Source organism: Sus scrofa, chromosome 15 (assembly GCF_054392235.1).
Source record: "Sus scrofa isolate SSC_HxYL_T2T_F1_AM1 chromosome 15, Sscrofa_HxYL_maternal_Yorkshire_Landrace_v2.0, whole genome shotgun sequence".
NCBI lineage: Eukaryota > Metazoa > Chordata > Mammalia > Artiodactyla > Suidae > Sus > Sus scrofa.
In genome coordinates, this window is record NC_139397.1 from 79,355,950 (window position 1) to 79,372,619 (window position 16,670).

General features: G+C 39.5%; 2 protein-coding genes across 5 annotated transcripts in view; one reads left to right on the forward strand and one right to left on the reverse strand.

The window, feature by feature from the left end:
• Positions 1–16,670, reverse strand: part of CCDC148 (coiled-coil domain containing 148) — a 370,013-nt gene that overhangs the window by 44,791 nt on the left and 308,552 nt on the right. The gene's annotated exons all lie outside the window — the stretch shown is intronic.
• UPP2 (uridine phosphorylase 2) overlaps positions 1–16,670 on the forward strand; it is a 43,059-nt gene that overhangs the window by 17,938 nt on the left and 8,451 nt on the right. For 2 of the 4 annotated variants that reach the window (XM_021076462.2, XM_021076463.2), the window contains exons 5-6: positions 2,376–2,585; positions 11,025–11,171. In XM_021076462.2, coding sequence (XP_020932121.1) covers positions 2,376–2,585; positions 11,025–11,171 — 357 coding nt within the window. The remainder of the gene's footprint in view (positions 1–2,375; positions 2,586–11,024; positions 11,172–16,670) is intronic. The other 2 variants (XM_085001209.1, XM_085001210.1) reach the window with 1 other exon arrangement.

Consider the following 16,670-nt stretch of genomic DNA (forward strand, 5'->3'; position numbering starts at 1 on the left):
AAAGTAGGGCATCTGTGAATGTCCACCCAGAACAAAGAGGAGGATGTTAGCAATCATTGTTGGATCAGGCATTCTTCTGGACTGTTGTTCATCCAGTGTTACCCAAATAAGCAACAGTAGGGAACCATGAATTTGGGCTTGACATAGATAACAGTGTTGTTAAGATTGCTCACAATTCTTGGGTTACGGGATATAAGGGTCTATCTGCATAGACCATGACCATAAATGCTGTGGTTGCCCCTGGATACTAACACATGTTCAGCGTAGGCAAGGCACCCTGCTGACCATCCGGCTCATGGTCAGGGATTCTAGGTGATTTGTTTCATGGCAACATGATAGAGACCACTCATGTAGCTCAATAAAGGTCTATGAATTGTGAGAAATTAAAGCACTGTGCTGTTGTGGATACTTTCATTTTGAAGTTCTGTTCTCATTAAGAACTCTTAGCTTATTGAAAAGATGTGTTTGTTTTAAGAAGGATATGGAGGTGCAGCTTGGTGTTTTTTGCTGTTGTTATTTGCTGATGTTACTACTCCTTAGAAGAGCCAACAAAACTTGATGATGATAAAGCACTCAATTAAATAGCATTTTGGCCTTTGAGAAACTTCAACTGGGGTATAAATGTTCTAATGCATCTAAATATTAGGGTGGCATGTTAATAACTTAAAAATTTTTTTTTAATTTTAATTTTTTCATGGCTGCACCCATGGCAAATGGAAGTTCCTAGGCTAGGGACTAAATCTAAGTCGTAACTGTGACCTATGCTACAGATGTGGCAAAGCCAGATCCTTTGACCCATTGTGCCAGGGGATTTAACCTGCATCTCCATAGTGACCCAAGACACTGCAGTCAGATTCTTAACCCACTGTTCCACAGTAGGAACTCCTGAATAACTCCATCTTTGATGTCCAGATTTTCAACTTCCTTCTCACTTTCCTATTTTTAGAACATTGTAAGTAATTCAAGAAGCCACATGTTTGACCTATTTAAAAGTATCTGACCCACCAAGGCTCTATCATCAGAAACTACCTTTGGTCTCTAGCTGGATCTTCAAAATTAACCCCAAGTTGAACAATGCTGGAATTTGTAAAAATGCAGAAGGATATGGCTACTCTCTATGGTCGGGGTTGGTAAACTTTTTCTGCACAGAGCCAGATAGTAAATATTTTAGGCTTTGCAGGATATACAGTTTCTGTTGCAACTTCACGACTCTTGCCATTAGAGTATGGAAGCAATCAGAAAAAATGCAAATAAATGAATGTGACTATGTTGCAATAAAATTCTATTTACAAAGACGGGCTGGATTTGGCCTGTGGATTGTAGTTTGTAGATCTTGCTCTATGGCATCTCTATGGAAGTATTCCCTCATTCTAAATTTTTATTGAGTACGTATAATATGATAGGCATAATACTAGTCCTGAGCAGGCAAAAGTAGACTGATACTGCTCTTGTCTTTATAGAGCTTATAAAAGGCAACAGATAAACACACGAATAATTACAAAAAGTGTGAAGACTGTTCAGACAAAGAGAGTCTAGTGTCCTATCAATATATATCCCTTCATCCAGGCTCCAGAATGGGTCAAACACTAGGTCAAAAGCTGGGCCTGGAAAATTGAATGGAATCTATCTGTGTTGCCTCTTAATTTTTTCTCCCTCTATATATTCAGATCTTTTAAAGTAAGTGACTTAAGCTGGTACCTGAAGAATGAGTTGGGGTTAGTCTGATGAAAGTTGGTGGGGGAGGATGAGAGAACATGCCAGGCCAGGAGAGTAACAGTTGGCAGAAAATGATTTATAAGGTCCCTGAGACTTGTATCGCAGGAGCAAGCCAGACTTTGTAGTGATGGAAGGTCAGTCAAGAGGCCTCATTTACATCAGGGAGGGGTATGGGGGAGGGAGTGGAAGTGACAGGGGTCAGAAGGAAGAGAGAACAGAGATGCAAAGAAATTATAGTAATCACGGAGTTTCAGAGAAGATTAAATATCAAGCAGTCACATCACTTTATGAAAGCTACTTGCTAGCAGGCTCATCTAGTTTATTCCTGACCTAATTTATTCAAATCTGAGCCCGAAGGCCAATACTAATTTGCATGTCCAAGAGTCATGTATTTCTTGAAATCTAAACCACATCACATTGTCAATATGAATCTGGAAAGACAGCAAATGTAAAAATGCCCCTTCTAAATGTTATTATTTAATTGCATTTGGAAGAGAAAATAATTTAAAAGATGAAAATGGGGAGAATTATTAGCAACTAGCATTCATTAATGCTGGCAGAAGAGATTACATACTATGTGTCAGAAGCAAACTCTAGAAAACACAAGTAAACTCGAAGTGACATTCTTCTGTAATCACTTATTTATTCTCACATTGTAGGGATTGCACCAGGGTCTGTTGTAATAACAGATAAAGCCGTAGACTCCTTCTTTAAGCCCCAGTTTGAACAGGTCATCTTGGACGATACCATCACCCGAAGTACAGAACTTGACAAAGAACTGGCTGAGGAACTACTCAACTGTAGCAAAGAAATTCCTGACTTCCCAACTCTCATTGGCCATACGATGTGTACCCATGATTTTTATGAAGGTGAGAATTTATAAACTGTGAAAGCAGCAGAAAACTGGCAGCAACTCTTTGTTTTTCAAACCCATAATTTAAATTATAAGCTCTCCTTTAGAGAATTAATAGTTGGGGACTAAAAAAGGAACTGAAACTGACATTTCAACTTGCTAAAGCATAGGAATGTCAGGACACAATAAGCACCAGAGACACCCAAGTATTGAATTTATTTGGAGAATGGGTCTAACCTGCCAAGAACCAACTGTATACTCACAATTAGTGATATCAGCATAATCTTGTCCTTGTTATGCCTTCATTTTATTTTTTAAAATTACTCAATGAATTTATTATATATTTAGTTGTACAATGATCATCACAATCCAATTTTATAGGATTTCCATCCCACAACGCCAGTGCATCCCCCCACCCCATCCCACCCCCCGAACTCTCTCCTTTGGAGATCATAAGCTTTTCAAAGTTGTGAGTCAGTATCTGTTCTATAAAGAAGTTCATTGTGTCCTTTTTTCAGATTCCACAGGTCAGTGATAGGATTTGATGTTGGTTTCCCATTGTCTGATTGACCTCACTTAGCATGATAATTTCTAGATCCATCCATGTTGCTAAAAATGCCAGTATTTCATTCCTTTTAATGGCTAATATTCCATTCTGTATATGTACCACATCTTCTTGATCCACTCCTCTGTTGATGGACATTTAGGTTGTTTCCATGTCTTGGCTATTGTGCTGCAATGAACATCGGAGTACATGTGTCTTTTCAAGTCATGGTTTTCTCTGGATAGATGCCCAGGAGTGGGATTGCTGGATCAAATGGTAGTTTTATTTATTTATTTATTTATTTAATATATTTTTATTTTATTTGGCTTTTGGCTTTTTTTTTTTTTAGGGCCGCACTGTGTGGCATATGGAGGTTCCCAGTCTAGGGGTCGAATTGGAGCTGGAGCTGCTAGCCTATACCACAACCATAGCAACACGGGATCTGAGCCGCATTTGTGGCTTACACTACAGCTCACAGCAATGCTGGATCCCCGACCCACTGAGCAAGGCCAGGGATCGAACCTGTGTCCTCATGGCTGCTAGTCACATTCACTTCCACTGAGCCATGATAGGAACTCCGGTAGTTCTATTTTTAGTTGTCTGAGGAAACTCCATACTGTTTTCCACAGTGGTTGCACCAATTTACATTCCCACCAACAGTGTAATAGGGTTCCTTTTTCTCTACACCCTCTGCAGCACTTACTGTTTGTAGACTTTTGGATGATGGCCATTCTGCCTGGTATAAGGTGGTACCTCATACTGGTTTTGATTTCCATTTCTCTAATAATGAGTGATGTTGAACATCTTTTCATGTGTTTTTTGGCCATCTGTATGTCTTCTTTGGAAAATTTCCTGTTTAGATCTTCTGCCCATTTTTTGATGGGGTTGTTTTTTTTTTTGGTATTGAGATGCAGAAGGTGTTTATAAATTTTGGAGATTAATCTCATCAGTCAATTCATTTGCAAATATTTTCTCCCATTTTGTGGGTTGTCTTCATTTTGTTTAGGGTTGCCTTTTTCGTGCAGAAACTTTTAAGTTTAATTAAGTCCCATTTGTTTATTTTTGTTTTTACTGTCATTACTCTAGGAGGTGGATCTGAGAAGATGTTGCTGTTGTTTATGTCAGAGAGTGTTTGGCCTATGTTTTCCTCTAAGAGTTTTATAGTGTCTGGTCTTGTATGTAGGTCTTTAATCCATTTTGAGTTTATTTTTGTGTGTGGTGTTAGGAAGTGTTCTAATTTCATTCTTTTCCATGTGGCTGTCCAGTTTTCCCATCACCATTTATTGAACAGGCTATCTTTTCTCCATTGTATATTCTTGCCTCCTTTGTCATAGATTAGTTGGCTCTGGGTGTGTGGGTTTAATTCTGGGCTTTCTATTCTGTGCCACTGATCTATATTTCTGTCTTTGTGCCAGTACCATATGGTTTTGATGACTGTTGCTTTGTACTATAGTCTGAAGTCCAGGAGCCTGATTCCTCCAGCTCCGTTTTTCTTTTTCAGGATGTCTTTGGCTATTCTGGGTCTTTTGTGCTTCCAAACACACTTTAAAATATTTTGTTCAAGTTCTGTGAAAAATGTCCTGGGTAATTTGATAGAGATTGCATTGAATCTGTAGATTGCCTTGGGTAGTAGAGTCATTTTGATAGTATTGACTTTTCCAGTCCAAGAGCATGGTATGTCTTTCCATCTATTTGTGTCATCTTTGATTTCTTTCATCAGCGTTTTATAGTTTTCAGAGTACAGGTCTTTTGTCTCTTTAGGTAGGTTTACTCCTTGGTATTTTATTCTTTTGTATGCAATGGTAAATGGGATTGCTTCCCTAATTTCTCTTTCTGATGTTTCATTGTTGATATATAGAAATACAGTCAATTTTTGTGTATTAATTTTGTATCCTGGACTTTGCCAAATTCATGGATGAGCTCTAACAGTTTTCTGGTAGTCTTTATGATTATCTAGGTATAGTATCATGTCATTTGCAAATAGTGATAGATTTACTTCTTCCTTTCCAATTTAGGTTCCTTTTTTCTCTTTTACTTCTCTGATTGCTGTGGTTAGGACTTCCAAAACTATGTTGAATAGTAGTGGCGAGAGCCGACATCCTTGTCTTGTTCCTGATCTCAGCAGGAATTCTTTCAGCTTTTCACCATTGAGAATGATGTTTGCTGTGGGTTTGTCATATATGGCCTTTATTATGTTGAGGTAAGTTCCCTCTAAGCCCATTTTCTGAAGGGTTTTTATCAGAAATGAGTGTTGGATTTTGTCAAAGCCTTTTTCTGCATCTATTGAGAGGATAATGTGGTTTTTATTCTTCAGTTTGTTAATGTGGTGTATCACAATGATGGATTTATGGATATTGAATAACCCTTGCATCCCTGGGATAAATCCCACTTGATCATGATGTACAATCCTTTTAAGATATTGTTGGATGCGGTTTGCTAGTATTTTGTTGAGGATTTTTGCCTCGATGTTCATCAGTGAAATTGGCCTGTAGTTTTCTTTTTTTGTGGTATCTTCATCTGGTTTTGTTATCAGGGTGATGGTGGCCTCATAGAATAAGTTTGGGAGTGTCCCTTCCTCTGCAATTTTTTGGAATATTTTCAGAAGGAGAGTTGTTAGCTCTTCTCTAAATGTTTGATGGAATTCTCCTATGAAGCCATCTGGTCCTGGACTTTTTTTGTTGGAAGTTTTTTAATCACGGTTTCAATTTCAGTACTTGTGATGGGTCCATTCATCTTTTCTATTTCATCTTGGTTTAGTCTTGGAAGATTGTACTTTTCTAAGAATTTGTCCATTTCTTCTCATTTTTCTGTTTTACTGGTATATAGTTGCATGTAGTAGTCCCTTATGATCCTTTGTATTTCTGTGATGTCTGTTGTTACTTATTTTCATTTCTAATTTTACTGATTTGAGTCCTCTCTCTTTTTTTCTTGATAAGTCTGGCTAAGGGTTTATCAATTTTGTTGATCTTTTCAAAGAACCAGCTTTTCATTTCATTGATCTTTTCTATGGTTTTCTTCTTTTCTATTTCATTGATTTATGCTCTGATCCTTATTTCTTTCCTTCTACTAACTTTAGGTATTGTCTGTTCCTCTCTCTCTAGCTGCTTTAGATGTAAAGTTAGCTTGTTTATTTGAGCTTTTTCTTATTTCCTGAGGTGGGCTTGTATTGCTATAAACTTTCCTCTTATAACAGCTTTTGCTGCATCCCATAGGTTTTGGAGTGTCGTATCTTTGTTGTCATTTGCTTCTAGATATTTTTTTAATTTCCTTTTTGATGTCTTCAGTGATCCATTGGTTGTTTAGTAGCATGTTGTTTAGTCTCCATGTGTTTGTGTTTTTTGCAGTTTTTTCCTTGTTGATTTCCAGTCATATAGCATTGTGGTCAGAAAGATGCTTGATATGATTTCAATTTTCTTAAAGTTACTGAGGTTTGATTTGTAGCCCATGGAGAATGATCCATGTGCATTTGAGAAGAATGTGTACTCTGTTGCTTTTGGATGGAATGTCCTATAAATATCTATTAAGTCCATCTGGTCTAATGCTTCATTTAGGACATGTGTTTCCTTATTGATTTTCTGTCTGGATGATCTGTCCATCGCTGTAAGTGGGGTGTTAAAGTCCCCCGCTATTATTGTGTTATTGTTGATTTGTCCTTTTAAGATTGTTAGCAACTGCCTTACATATTGTGGTGAACCTATGTTGGGGGCTTAGGTATTTAAAATTGTTATATTCTCTTCTTGGATTGATCATTAGGTACTGACCTTCCTTGTCCCTTAAAATATTCTCCATTTTAAAGTCTATTTTGTCTGATATGAGTATTGCTACTCCAGCCTTTTCATGATTCCCGTTTGCATGGAATATTTCTTTCCATCCTCTCACTTTCAATTTATATGTGTCCCTAGAAGTGAAGTGGGTCGCTTAAAGAGAGCATATATATGGGTCTTGTTTTTGTATCCATTCAGCCAGTCTATGTCTTTTGGTTGGGGTGTTTAGTCCATTAACATTTAAGGTAATTATTGATATGTATGTTCTTATTGCCATTTCATGAATTGCTTTGAATTTGTTTTTGTTGCTCTTTTTTCTTCCCTTCATCTCTTGTTATCTCCTCTTGTGGTTTGATGGATATCCTTAGTGTTGTATTTGCGTTGATTTTTCTTATTTGTTTGAATATCAATTGTAGATTTTTGGTGTGCAGTTATTCTGAAGTTTTGATATGAGTCTCTCTCTCTCTCTCTCTCTCTCTCTATATATATATATATATATATATATATATATATAAACAATCTCATATATATATGAGACTGTTTTAAGTTGTTCATGTCTTAATTGAAAGTGCAACTCCAGTGTCCTGCATTTCTACCCTCCTCTTCTCACTGTTTCTGATTTTGGTGGCATAATTGTGTATGGATGATTTTGTATCTTTACTGTATATATACCTTTACTGGTGAGCCTTGTCATTTGCGGTATTTTTGTTTCTGGTTGTGCCCTTTTCTTTTCTGCCTAGAGAAGTTCCTTTAGTATGTGTTGTAAGGCTGGTTTAGTGTTGCTGAATTCTCTCAGCTTTTGCTTATCTGTGAAGGTTTTGATTTCTCCTTCAAATCTGAATGAGAGCCTTGCTGGGTAAAGTAATCTTGGTGGGAGGTTTTTTCCTTTCATCACATTAAGTATATCATGCCACTCCCTTCTGGCCTGCAGTTTCTGCTGAAAAATCTGCCAATAATCTTATTGGGGTTCCCTTGTATGTTCTTTGTTTCTTTTCCCTAGCTGCTTTCAAGATTTTCTCTTTGTCTTTAATTTTGGTCAGTTTGATTAATATGTGTCTCGGTGTATTCCTCCTTGGGTTTATTTTATATGGTACTCGTTGTGCTTCCTGGATTTGAGTGAGTGGTTCCTTTCCCATGTTAGGGAAGTTTTCAGCTATTATCTCTTGGAATATTTTTTCTGTCCCATTCTCTCTCTCTTCTTCTTCTGGCACCCCTATAATACAGATGTTGGTGCATTTAACATTGTCCCAGAGTTCTCTGAGACTCTCTTCATTTGTTTTCAATCTTTTTTCTCTTTTCTGCTCTGCATCCATAATTTCCACTAATCTGTCCTCCACCTCGCTTATTCGTTCTTCTGCCTCCTGTATTCTGCTGTTAGCTGCTTCCAGTTAATTTTTTATTTGTCATTGTATTTTGCATCTCTTCTTGTTTAAGTTTTATAACTTGGATCTCTTTGCTCAGTGTTTCCTGTAAATTATCCATCTTTACCTCCAGTTTATTTCCAATGTCTTGCATCATCTTCAGCATCAACAGTCTAAAGTCTTTTTCCTGGAGGCTGAGAATCTCCTGATCACTTAGCTGTTTTTCTGGTTTTTTTTTTTCTTTGTCCTTCATCTGAGTTATAGTTCTCTGTCTTTTCATTTTTATAGGTTTTTGGTGTGGTGATCTTTTTACAGATAATAGAGTTGTAGCCTTGCTTACTTCTGGTGTCTGCCCCCCTTGTGGCTGAAGTTGGTATGGGGCTTGCTGTAGGCTTCCTGATGGGAGGGATTGATGCCTGCTCCCTGGTAGGTGGAGTTGATTCCTGTCCCTCTGGTGGGTGGGGCTTAGTCTCTGGATGGGATTAGAGGTGGCTGTGTGCCTGGGCAGGGGGAGACTTTAGGTAGCCTGTTTACTGATGGGTGGGGCTGTGATCCCACCTGGATTGTTGTTTGGCCTGGGGCTTCTCAGTACTGATGGGTGGGTCTAGATTTTCCCAAAATGGCCACCTCCAGAGAAAGGCATGCTGCTGAATATTCCCAAGAGCTTTGCTTCCAATGTCCTCCCCCCACAACAAGCCATATTCACCCCTGTTTTCCCAAGATGTCCTCCAAGAACTGCAGTCAGGTTTGATCCAGATTCCTATGGAGACTTTGCTTTGCCCTGGGACCCAGTGCACATGAAAGTCTGTGTGTGCCTTTTAAGATTGGGGTCTCTGTTTTCCCCAGCCCTGTGGAGCTCCTGTGCACAAGCCCCACTGGCCCTCAATGCCAGGTGCTTAGAGGGCTCTTTCTCCTACTGCCAGATCCCCACACGTGGGAGTTTGATGTGGGGCTCAGAACTCTCACTCCTGTAGGTGAGTCTCTGTGAACCAGTTAGTTTCCAGTCTGTGGGGCCTCCTACCCAGGTGGTATGGGGTTGCTTATATTGCATAATCACCTCTACTGCCTCTTGATGTGGTCTCCTCTTTGTCTTCTGGAGTAGGATATCTTTTTGAAAGTTTCTGGTCCATTTGGTTGAAGATTACTCAGTATTTCATTATGAATTTTGTTGTTTTTAGGAGAGAAGTTGAGCTCCAATCCTTCTATTCCACCATCTTAATCCTGTCTCCCCTGTTATGCCTTTATTTTAAATTGGTGACTCTGGTAGAAGGGGAACATGCTGATTCTATGCTTTTGCCATTTTGAGGTACACTTGCCTGTACCTCAAAAGGGATCTTGTGCCCAGGAAAGAGTGGGAATCAGGAAATGAGGAAATACTCTGGAGTGGGAGGAGGAAATCCCAAAGGGATAAGAAACTCTAGGGGGAGGAAATCCCAAAGGGATCAGAGCAGTTATTTTACCCCTCAGCCCCAAATCAAGTTTAGGAAAAAACTAAAGGTGACTGACAAGTACCAGATCTTGCTACAAGGGGCAAGGGACAGGACAGACCCTGCTCATTCTACAAGAAAGAAAGAATCTAACCAGGGTTGGTATCATTCCTTAGAGGGCATTCTAGAAATCTTATAGTATAGCTGTGTTTGAATATGTTCATTAAACTACATGTTTACTGTTTAAAATGTGAAATATTTTGCCAACATTTATAATTTTTGGAAATTTCACAGGAAAATTCAGATTTGGGGCCTCTTGACAAAACATAACATTAAAATATAAAATAATTTATGCATGGCAGTTCTGGCAAACCCCGATCCACATCTGGGGCTACATTCACTGAAGATGATGTGAGGCTGCTCCCTTATGACCAGAGACCTTGTTTACAGTACCTATTTGGCTTCTGGGACATCTGAGTCTGAATAAGCTTAAATACCATGCCAGCAGATGTGTTGCCAGGTAGCCCTAAGAAGGAGGGAATGAGAAGAACACACAGCCAGGCTGGAAGTAAATGAAATATAGAAGAAAGGGAAGAAAGGAGAGGAAAGGGAGGCAAAAAGAGGATTGTGCAGTAATGGATGGTGACAGTCTACTGGCCTCCATGCCTCAACTGGGCCGCCCTTGGGGATGGGCTGCAGTGAAGTCTGTTCCCACACATGTGCAGTGGAGGAGGAGCAACAGCATTGGGCTTTTCTCCCCCTCCTTCTCGCCCCACTAGTTGGTACAGGAGGAATTAATGATAAATGAACAATGAGAGCAGCCTAGAAGGGAAAAGGTGATCATAAGAGGGTGAGATGAAGCCCAAAAGGTGTAGGGGCAGGAATAAGGTGGACAAATTGATCATCAGCATATGGTCACCAGGTTCACCAGGCAGATGGGGCTGCAGTGTCCAAACCACCATCCTGATCATAAAGTAGCTGAGAGTCATCCTGGGGCTTGCAGCCTTGTTTTCTTCCTTAGCACCTGTTCCTGGGCCATCTGCCAGTCATAGGAGCAACCTGAGATTGTCCTCAAAGGGCAGATCTCTCAGCAACCTCCTAGGTCCTGCTGTCCCTGGGCACAGTGTGGCCACTGCAGCCCTAAGAAGGAAGGATGGTTACTTGCCCCAGAGCTGGGTGCTCAGTATCGTGGAGACTTCTCTCAGTATAAGACCGTTGAGCTGGGCAAAGCTTAGCTCCAGGTCCTCTAATTGGATGATGTAGATGCCCAGATTTATCCTGCCTGGGATGCAGGAGTTTGCGTCAGCTAAAGAGAGAGCACTGGACATCAAGTCAAAAACATTCTCTGTTCTTTTTTAGGCCAGGGTCGACTAGATGGAGCACTGTGCTCATTTTCCAGAGAAAAAGGGCTAGATTACTTGAAGAGAGCATATAACGCCGGCATCAGGAATATTGAAATGGAATGTACAGTGTTTGCAGCCATGTGTAGACTTTGTGGTCTAAAAGGTAAGACATTCATGAGTGCCAAGGGTCAAATTTTCCTCTTTCATGACATTTTTTTCATGCTTCAGAAGAAAAGGGAAACCATCTTTATATTACTTTGGGTTGAATGCATGATTATCTCATAATATCTTGTGAGTGGGCAGGATATTATTCCTATTATGTGCATGAGGAAACAAAACCTCAAGGTTCAAGAGTGAGTTATCCTAGATCACCTTGTAGTCAAGACTTGACAGCAAATTCTGCTTTCTTCATACTGGTAGTGGCTGTTTTCTGCTACAATTGAACTTATCAAGAGAGGACACAAATAAAGTATTCTTAAAATTGTCCATCAAAGGACACAACATCAGTGGAGTAATGTGTTTTTATTTATTTATTTATTTTAAAGTTAATTTCCATGTATTTTTGCTTTTCCTTTTTACTTTGAAAAAAATGATACAGAAAAATTGAAGAAAATAGTATAATAAATGTGTACCATTTACCAAGATTCAACAGTTTTTAATATTTTGCCACATTTGTTCATACTCTGTAAATATATACACATGTCTGTGTGTGGATGTATATACACATACACTTATGTGTTTTTTTTCTCCTGAATTACTGTAAGGAATTACAAATATCATACCACTTAACTCCTGTGCCTCAGCGTTATTTCCTAAGAATAAGGATGTTCTCTTGATGACCACAATACAATTATCAAACCAAAAAAAGCTAAGAAAAGTAAAAATCATTTCATAACATCACTTAACATCCATTCCATATTTAAATTTTCTAACTTTCCTAAAAATATCTTTAAAGATTTTTTTCTTATCTAATACTGAATTAACTTCATAGACTGTAAGGTCATTAGATATTGGTTATTAATACAATCGGTTATTGTATCTCTATATTTCTACATCTAGAATTGTCTCCCTACTCTCCTTTTATTATTTCCCTAGGGAGAGAGGATTTTTTGAAGAGTATAGGCTGTTATCTTCCAGAATGTCCGTGTTCTAGATTTGTATGCACCTTTGGAGGGTTTCACTTGTGCATTTATATTGAATGTTTTCTGTAAAGCAGAAGCAAAGTCTAATGACTTCATTAGATTCAGCCATGTGGCAAGAATACTTCATAGTAACGTAAACTTTCATGGTACCACATCAGGGCAAGGTAATGTAACAATATCCCACAATTAGTAATTTTGGGTTGGATTCCTTGGTTCAAAGGGTAACTCCTCTTTCCATTGAAAAATTAAAGTTTTCTCTTTGTAAATAGAAAGTAACCTCTAGGATGATAATTTAGTGCCTTGTGAATGAATATCCTATAACCCAATGGTCGTTTCCCAGTGATTTTTATCATGGCCTGCAAAATGATTTTCTAATTCCATCATTCCTTCTACATTTATTAGCTGACATTCTTCAAGATGAACGTTTCTTTCTCACACTCCTCCTTCTTCCTCTCCTTTTCTCTCTTTCCTTTTCTTTTTGGTGGCAGAGAGTACTTACTGTTTTGTGGATTTTGTTCAAAGCAGTATGTTGTAAGTGGTTTCTGTCATCATTCTTTTTGATACTTGAAATATCCCAAATTTGGCCAGGAAGAGCCCCTTCTAGTGCACTCTTTTGTCCTTTTTTACATAATCCTCCTAGCCCTTAGACTTTTCTTGCTTTAAGGCACAACAGCATTCTGAGGTACAACTTGCACTTTCCTTGCCTTAGGCCTGGGATCAGCCATTTCTCCAAGAAGCTCTGGCTCCTCTGGGTGGAGAATGGTATTAAGAAACCAAACACGGTTGCAACATGCGGTTTTATTTTTGGTGAAATTATTCCAATAACTAACCTGATCAGCACTCAGAAAATCTATTAGAGTAAAACATAGCTTTTCCAAGGACTAGTCAATGTAACTATTCTTTTGTGATTTTAAATTATTTTCATAGTCGTCCTCTAGATTAAAATTTTTTAAATTTTATTTTAAATTTTATTGATGATGGAAGAGGTAAAGCTGCAAAGTTAATTAAATTGGCTATAGGAGTTCTCACCATGGCGCAGCAGGTTAAGAATCCACCTGCAGCAGTTTGGGTTGCAGCTGTGGCTCAGATTCAGTCCCTGGACTGGGAACTACCATTTGCCATGGGTATAGTCATAAAAAGAAAAAAAAATTGACTATGAAAGCCTCAAATATAAAGCAAAATAGTACCATCTAAAATAGTATTTTTGAGTGGGAAGTAGTCCCCAAATATTAATACTGATATCCAAGAAAATGTTGGAGCAACTTTTTAAAAAATTCAGCTTTGCATTTCACACAGCAACTATCTATTTTTAAGGATAAAGTCCATAAAATATGTCATCTATTCAAATGTGTTTTACAGTGTGCATACTGAGTGCACGGCATAATACTAAGAAGCCTGGCTTTTGTTTAAATTTTAATTAAAAAAAATTTTTTTTTGGCTATACCTGTGACATATGGAAGTTCAGGGCCAGGGATTGAATCTGAGTCACAACTGTGACCCACACCTCAGCTGCAGCAACACTGAGTCCTTAACCCCCTGTGCAGAGACAACGGTGGATCCTTAACCTGATATACCACAGCAGGAACTCCTGAAGCCTGGTTTTTAAATAAGATCTTTGGCTGATAAGATTTGTCTCAATCATTACCTTCTTAAAGTAAGACTTCCTTCTGTGTATCAACTAGTGGCCCAAGTGCACAGACACTATGGATACAGCATTGGACAACAGAGTCCCTGCCCCTGTGGAGTCCAGAGAGGAGATAAACAACAACAACAAAGAGTAATCTATAGCAACAGAGTAACATGTTATATGCGGATGAGTGTGATGGTGGAAAATATGGGAAGGAAAGGGCATGGGGACAACCAAGGTAGGGAGGAAAACTATAAATTAAAATAGCATGGTCTGGAGTTCCTGTCGTGGCTCAGTGGAAATGAATGTGACTAGCATCCATGAGGACGCAGGTTCTATCCTTGGCCTTGCTCAGTGGGTTAAGGATCTGACATTGCCATGAGCTGTGGTATAGATAGCAGACGCTGCTCAGATCTGGCATTGCTGTGGCTATGACGTAGGCTAGTGGCTATAGTTCCAATTCGACTCCTAGCCTGGGAATTTCCATATGGCACAGGTACAGCCCTAAAAAAAAAAAAAAAAAAAAAAAAAGCCAAAAAATGGTCAGTAGAAAGTGCCATTTAGGAAAATGCCACATGGGTACCTGGGCAAAAGCAGTCTGGGAAATGCAATCAGAAATGCAATCTAAGGCCAATAGGCCAGAGCACATGGAGTATGCTGGAGAGACAAGGAGACCAGAGTAGCTGGAAGGGATTGATAGCAGCAGAGATGGTAGGAGATGGAGGGAGTGTGGACTGTCTGGTACCTATGAGAACTGGGACTTCCACCCAGAGCAAAATGTGAAGTCATGGGAAGGCTCTGAATAAAGAAGTGACCAGGTCTGATGCCTGTTTGAACAGGAGCACACTAACTGCTGATCTGGGAAGAGTCTACTGGAGTCAAGGGCAGAAGCAGAGAGAGAAGCAGGAGAGCTGATGGAGTAGTCTCAGGAGAGATGATTAAACCAGTGCAATAGCAATGGAGGAAGTGAGAAACAGTCATACTCTAGAGACATTTTGATGGCGAATCCAATAAAATTTGTTGACACTTTGATGAGAACTAGGGGAGAAAGACAATAGTTAAGAATGACTTCCAGGAAGGATGGAGTTATCACAATGGGATAAAGAAAACTGGGTGAGGATTTGGGAGTAGTAGACATCAAATGGAAGCCAAGTAAGCAGGTGGATTTATGAATCTGGAGTTTAGGTGAGATGTTTGGACTGGGAAAGTAAAACTGTAAGTTGATAGCATATAGATGGCATTGAAAGTCATGCAATGAATGAGGTGACAAAGTGAATGGGTAAAGAAACAGATAAAAAAGTTAGGCTTGGTGAAGGAGACCCATCAGAAACCAAGGAGGAGTGGCCAGAGCACTTGGCAATACAGCTGGAGAGTTTAGTGTCCTGATACCAAAGAGGAAAACTTCAAAAAAGAAGTAAATAATTACAGCATAAATATGCCCTATTTGATCACAAGTGGAGTTTTAATTCCAATATTTGTCCTTATTGTCAATCAATTTAAACACATAAAACCATAAACAAAATATATATGGTGACATTGCTAAAAACACGTTTTAGAAAGAAGTCACCAGTCAAAGAAGAGATTATTTGTTGAAACCCTATTCTTAACTTCTCTCATCTCTCAGAATGCATTTATATGCAAATTATTATAATATATGGGTGTAGGATGCAAGTGCACCCTGGTCCTCTTTGGAGGGTCATCATTAACACTCGTTTGTTCCAGAGAAACAAAAACATCTGTGTTTGCCTCCACAACTTAGTGAGAGTAGGAGCCCAGTTGGGGGCAGCTTGCCCTTGCCTGAGCAGCAGCCCAACCAGCATATGTCCTGGAGGAGCACCTGGATTCTGATATTTCTGCTCCAGGAAATGTCTCCTCACATTTCTTTCTCATGGAAATAGCAAGTGGTCACAGTCATGGCTCCACCTGACAGGCAAATGGAGCAGAATTTGGTAACCAGTTTAGTTAAACACAAAATGCCAACCCACAAACTGCTGCCCAGATGTAAGTTTGGTGCTGACTATTAGTTCTTTTTTAAGAGGCAGCTAGAGAAAGTTCTAGGCTTTTGAACCCCGGACTCAAGTCCTTCTGTTTTTGAGGATATTGCTGAAACCTCAGAGAAGTTTCTCTGTCTGAGGAATTTTTTTGTCCTTGCTGCACATCCTGGTGACCTTGCTCTCTCTGCCACCTGCAGATATCCTCCTGGACTCTCTTCTCTCTAGCTTGCTGTCATTCCTGCTCCCTGCTGCATCTTCCTTTTTCTGCTGATGCTGAAGCTGTTGGTAGCTGATTTCAGCCTGCTAATAGCTCTTTCAGGCCCAAGGATGCAGCATTTTTGTGGAGCAGACCCCTTCTGGGCTACCAGCATTTACACCAAAGGTTGTCTCTGTAATTCTGTAATTCTATAGTTCTTGGGAGTATTTCTGTCCAAATATCTTTATGGTGACAGGAACTCTCTCCCTCAGACACCACTGTTTTCAAAGGTGAATTCCTGGTACAGGAAGATCAACCACCAAGGACACAGATGAAAATCCCATGCATATGATGCTGCCATATTCCCATCCTTATCCCCGCTTTCATTACAGACTTCCCTGATAGCAGTGAAGCTTGGAAAAACCCTATGAGCTAGAAAAGCTTGCTTTGGGGAAGGGCTGAGAGAGCTTTCACAAGCAGCTGTTTTAACATAGAGGACATTAGGGAGGTTATATACCAATGGTAGGCAACACTGGAAAATGTTTCACCTGACACCAAAGGTTCAGGGCTCCCAAGCCTATTCCCTCTCCCCCTTCATCCCACTTCCACTGTCAGTAATGGCCCCCTCCACCCAGTCTCCCAGACAGCCTTCTCTAATGGCCTTTTATGTCCCTTTAATACTTCCAGATGACTGGATAACCAA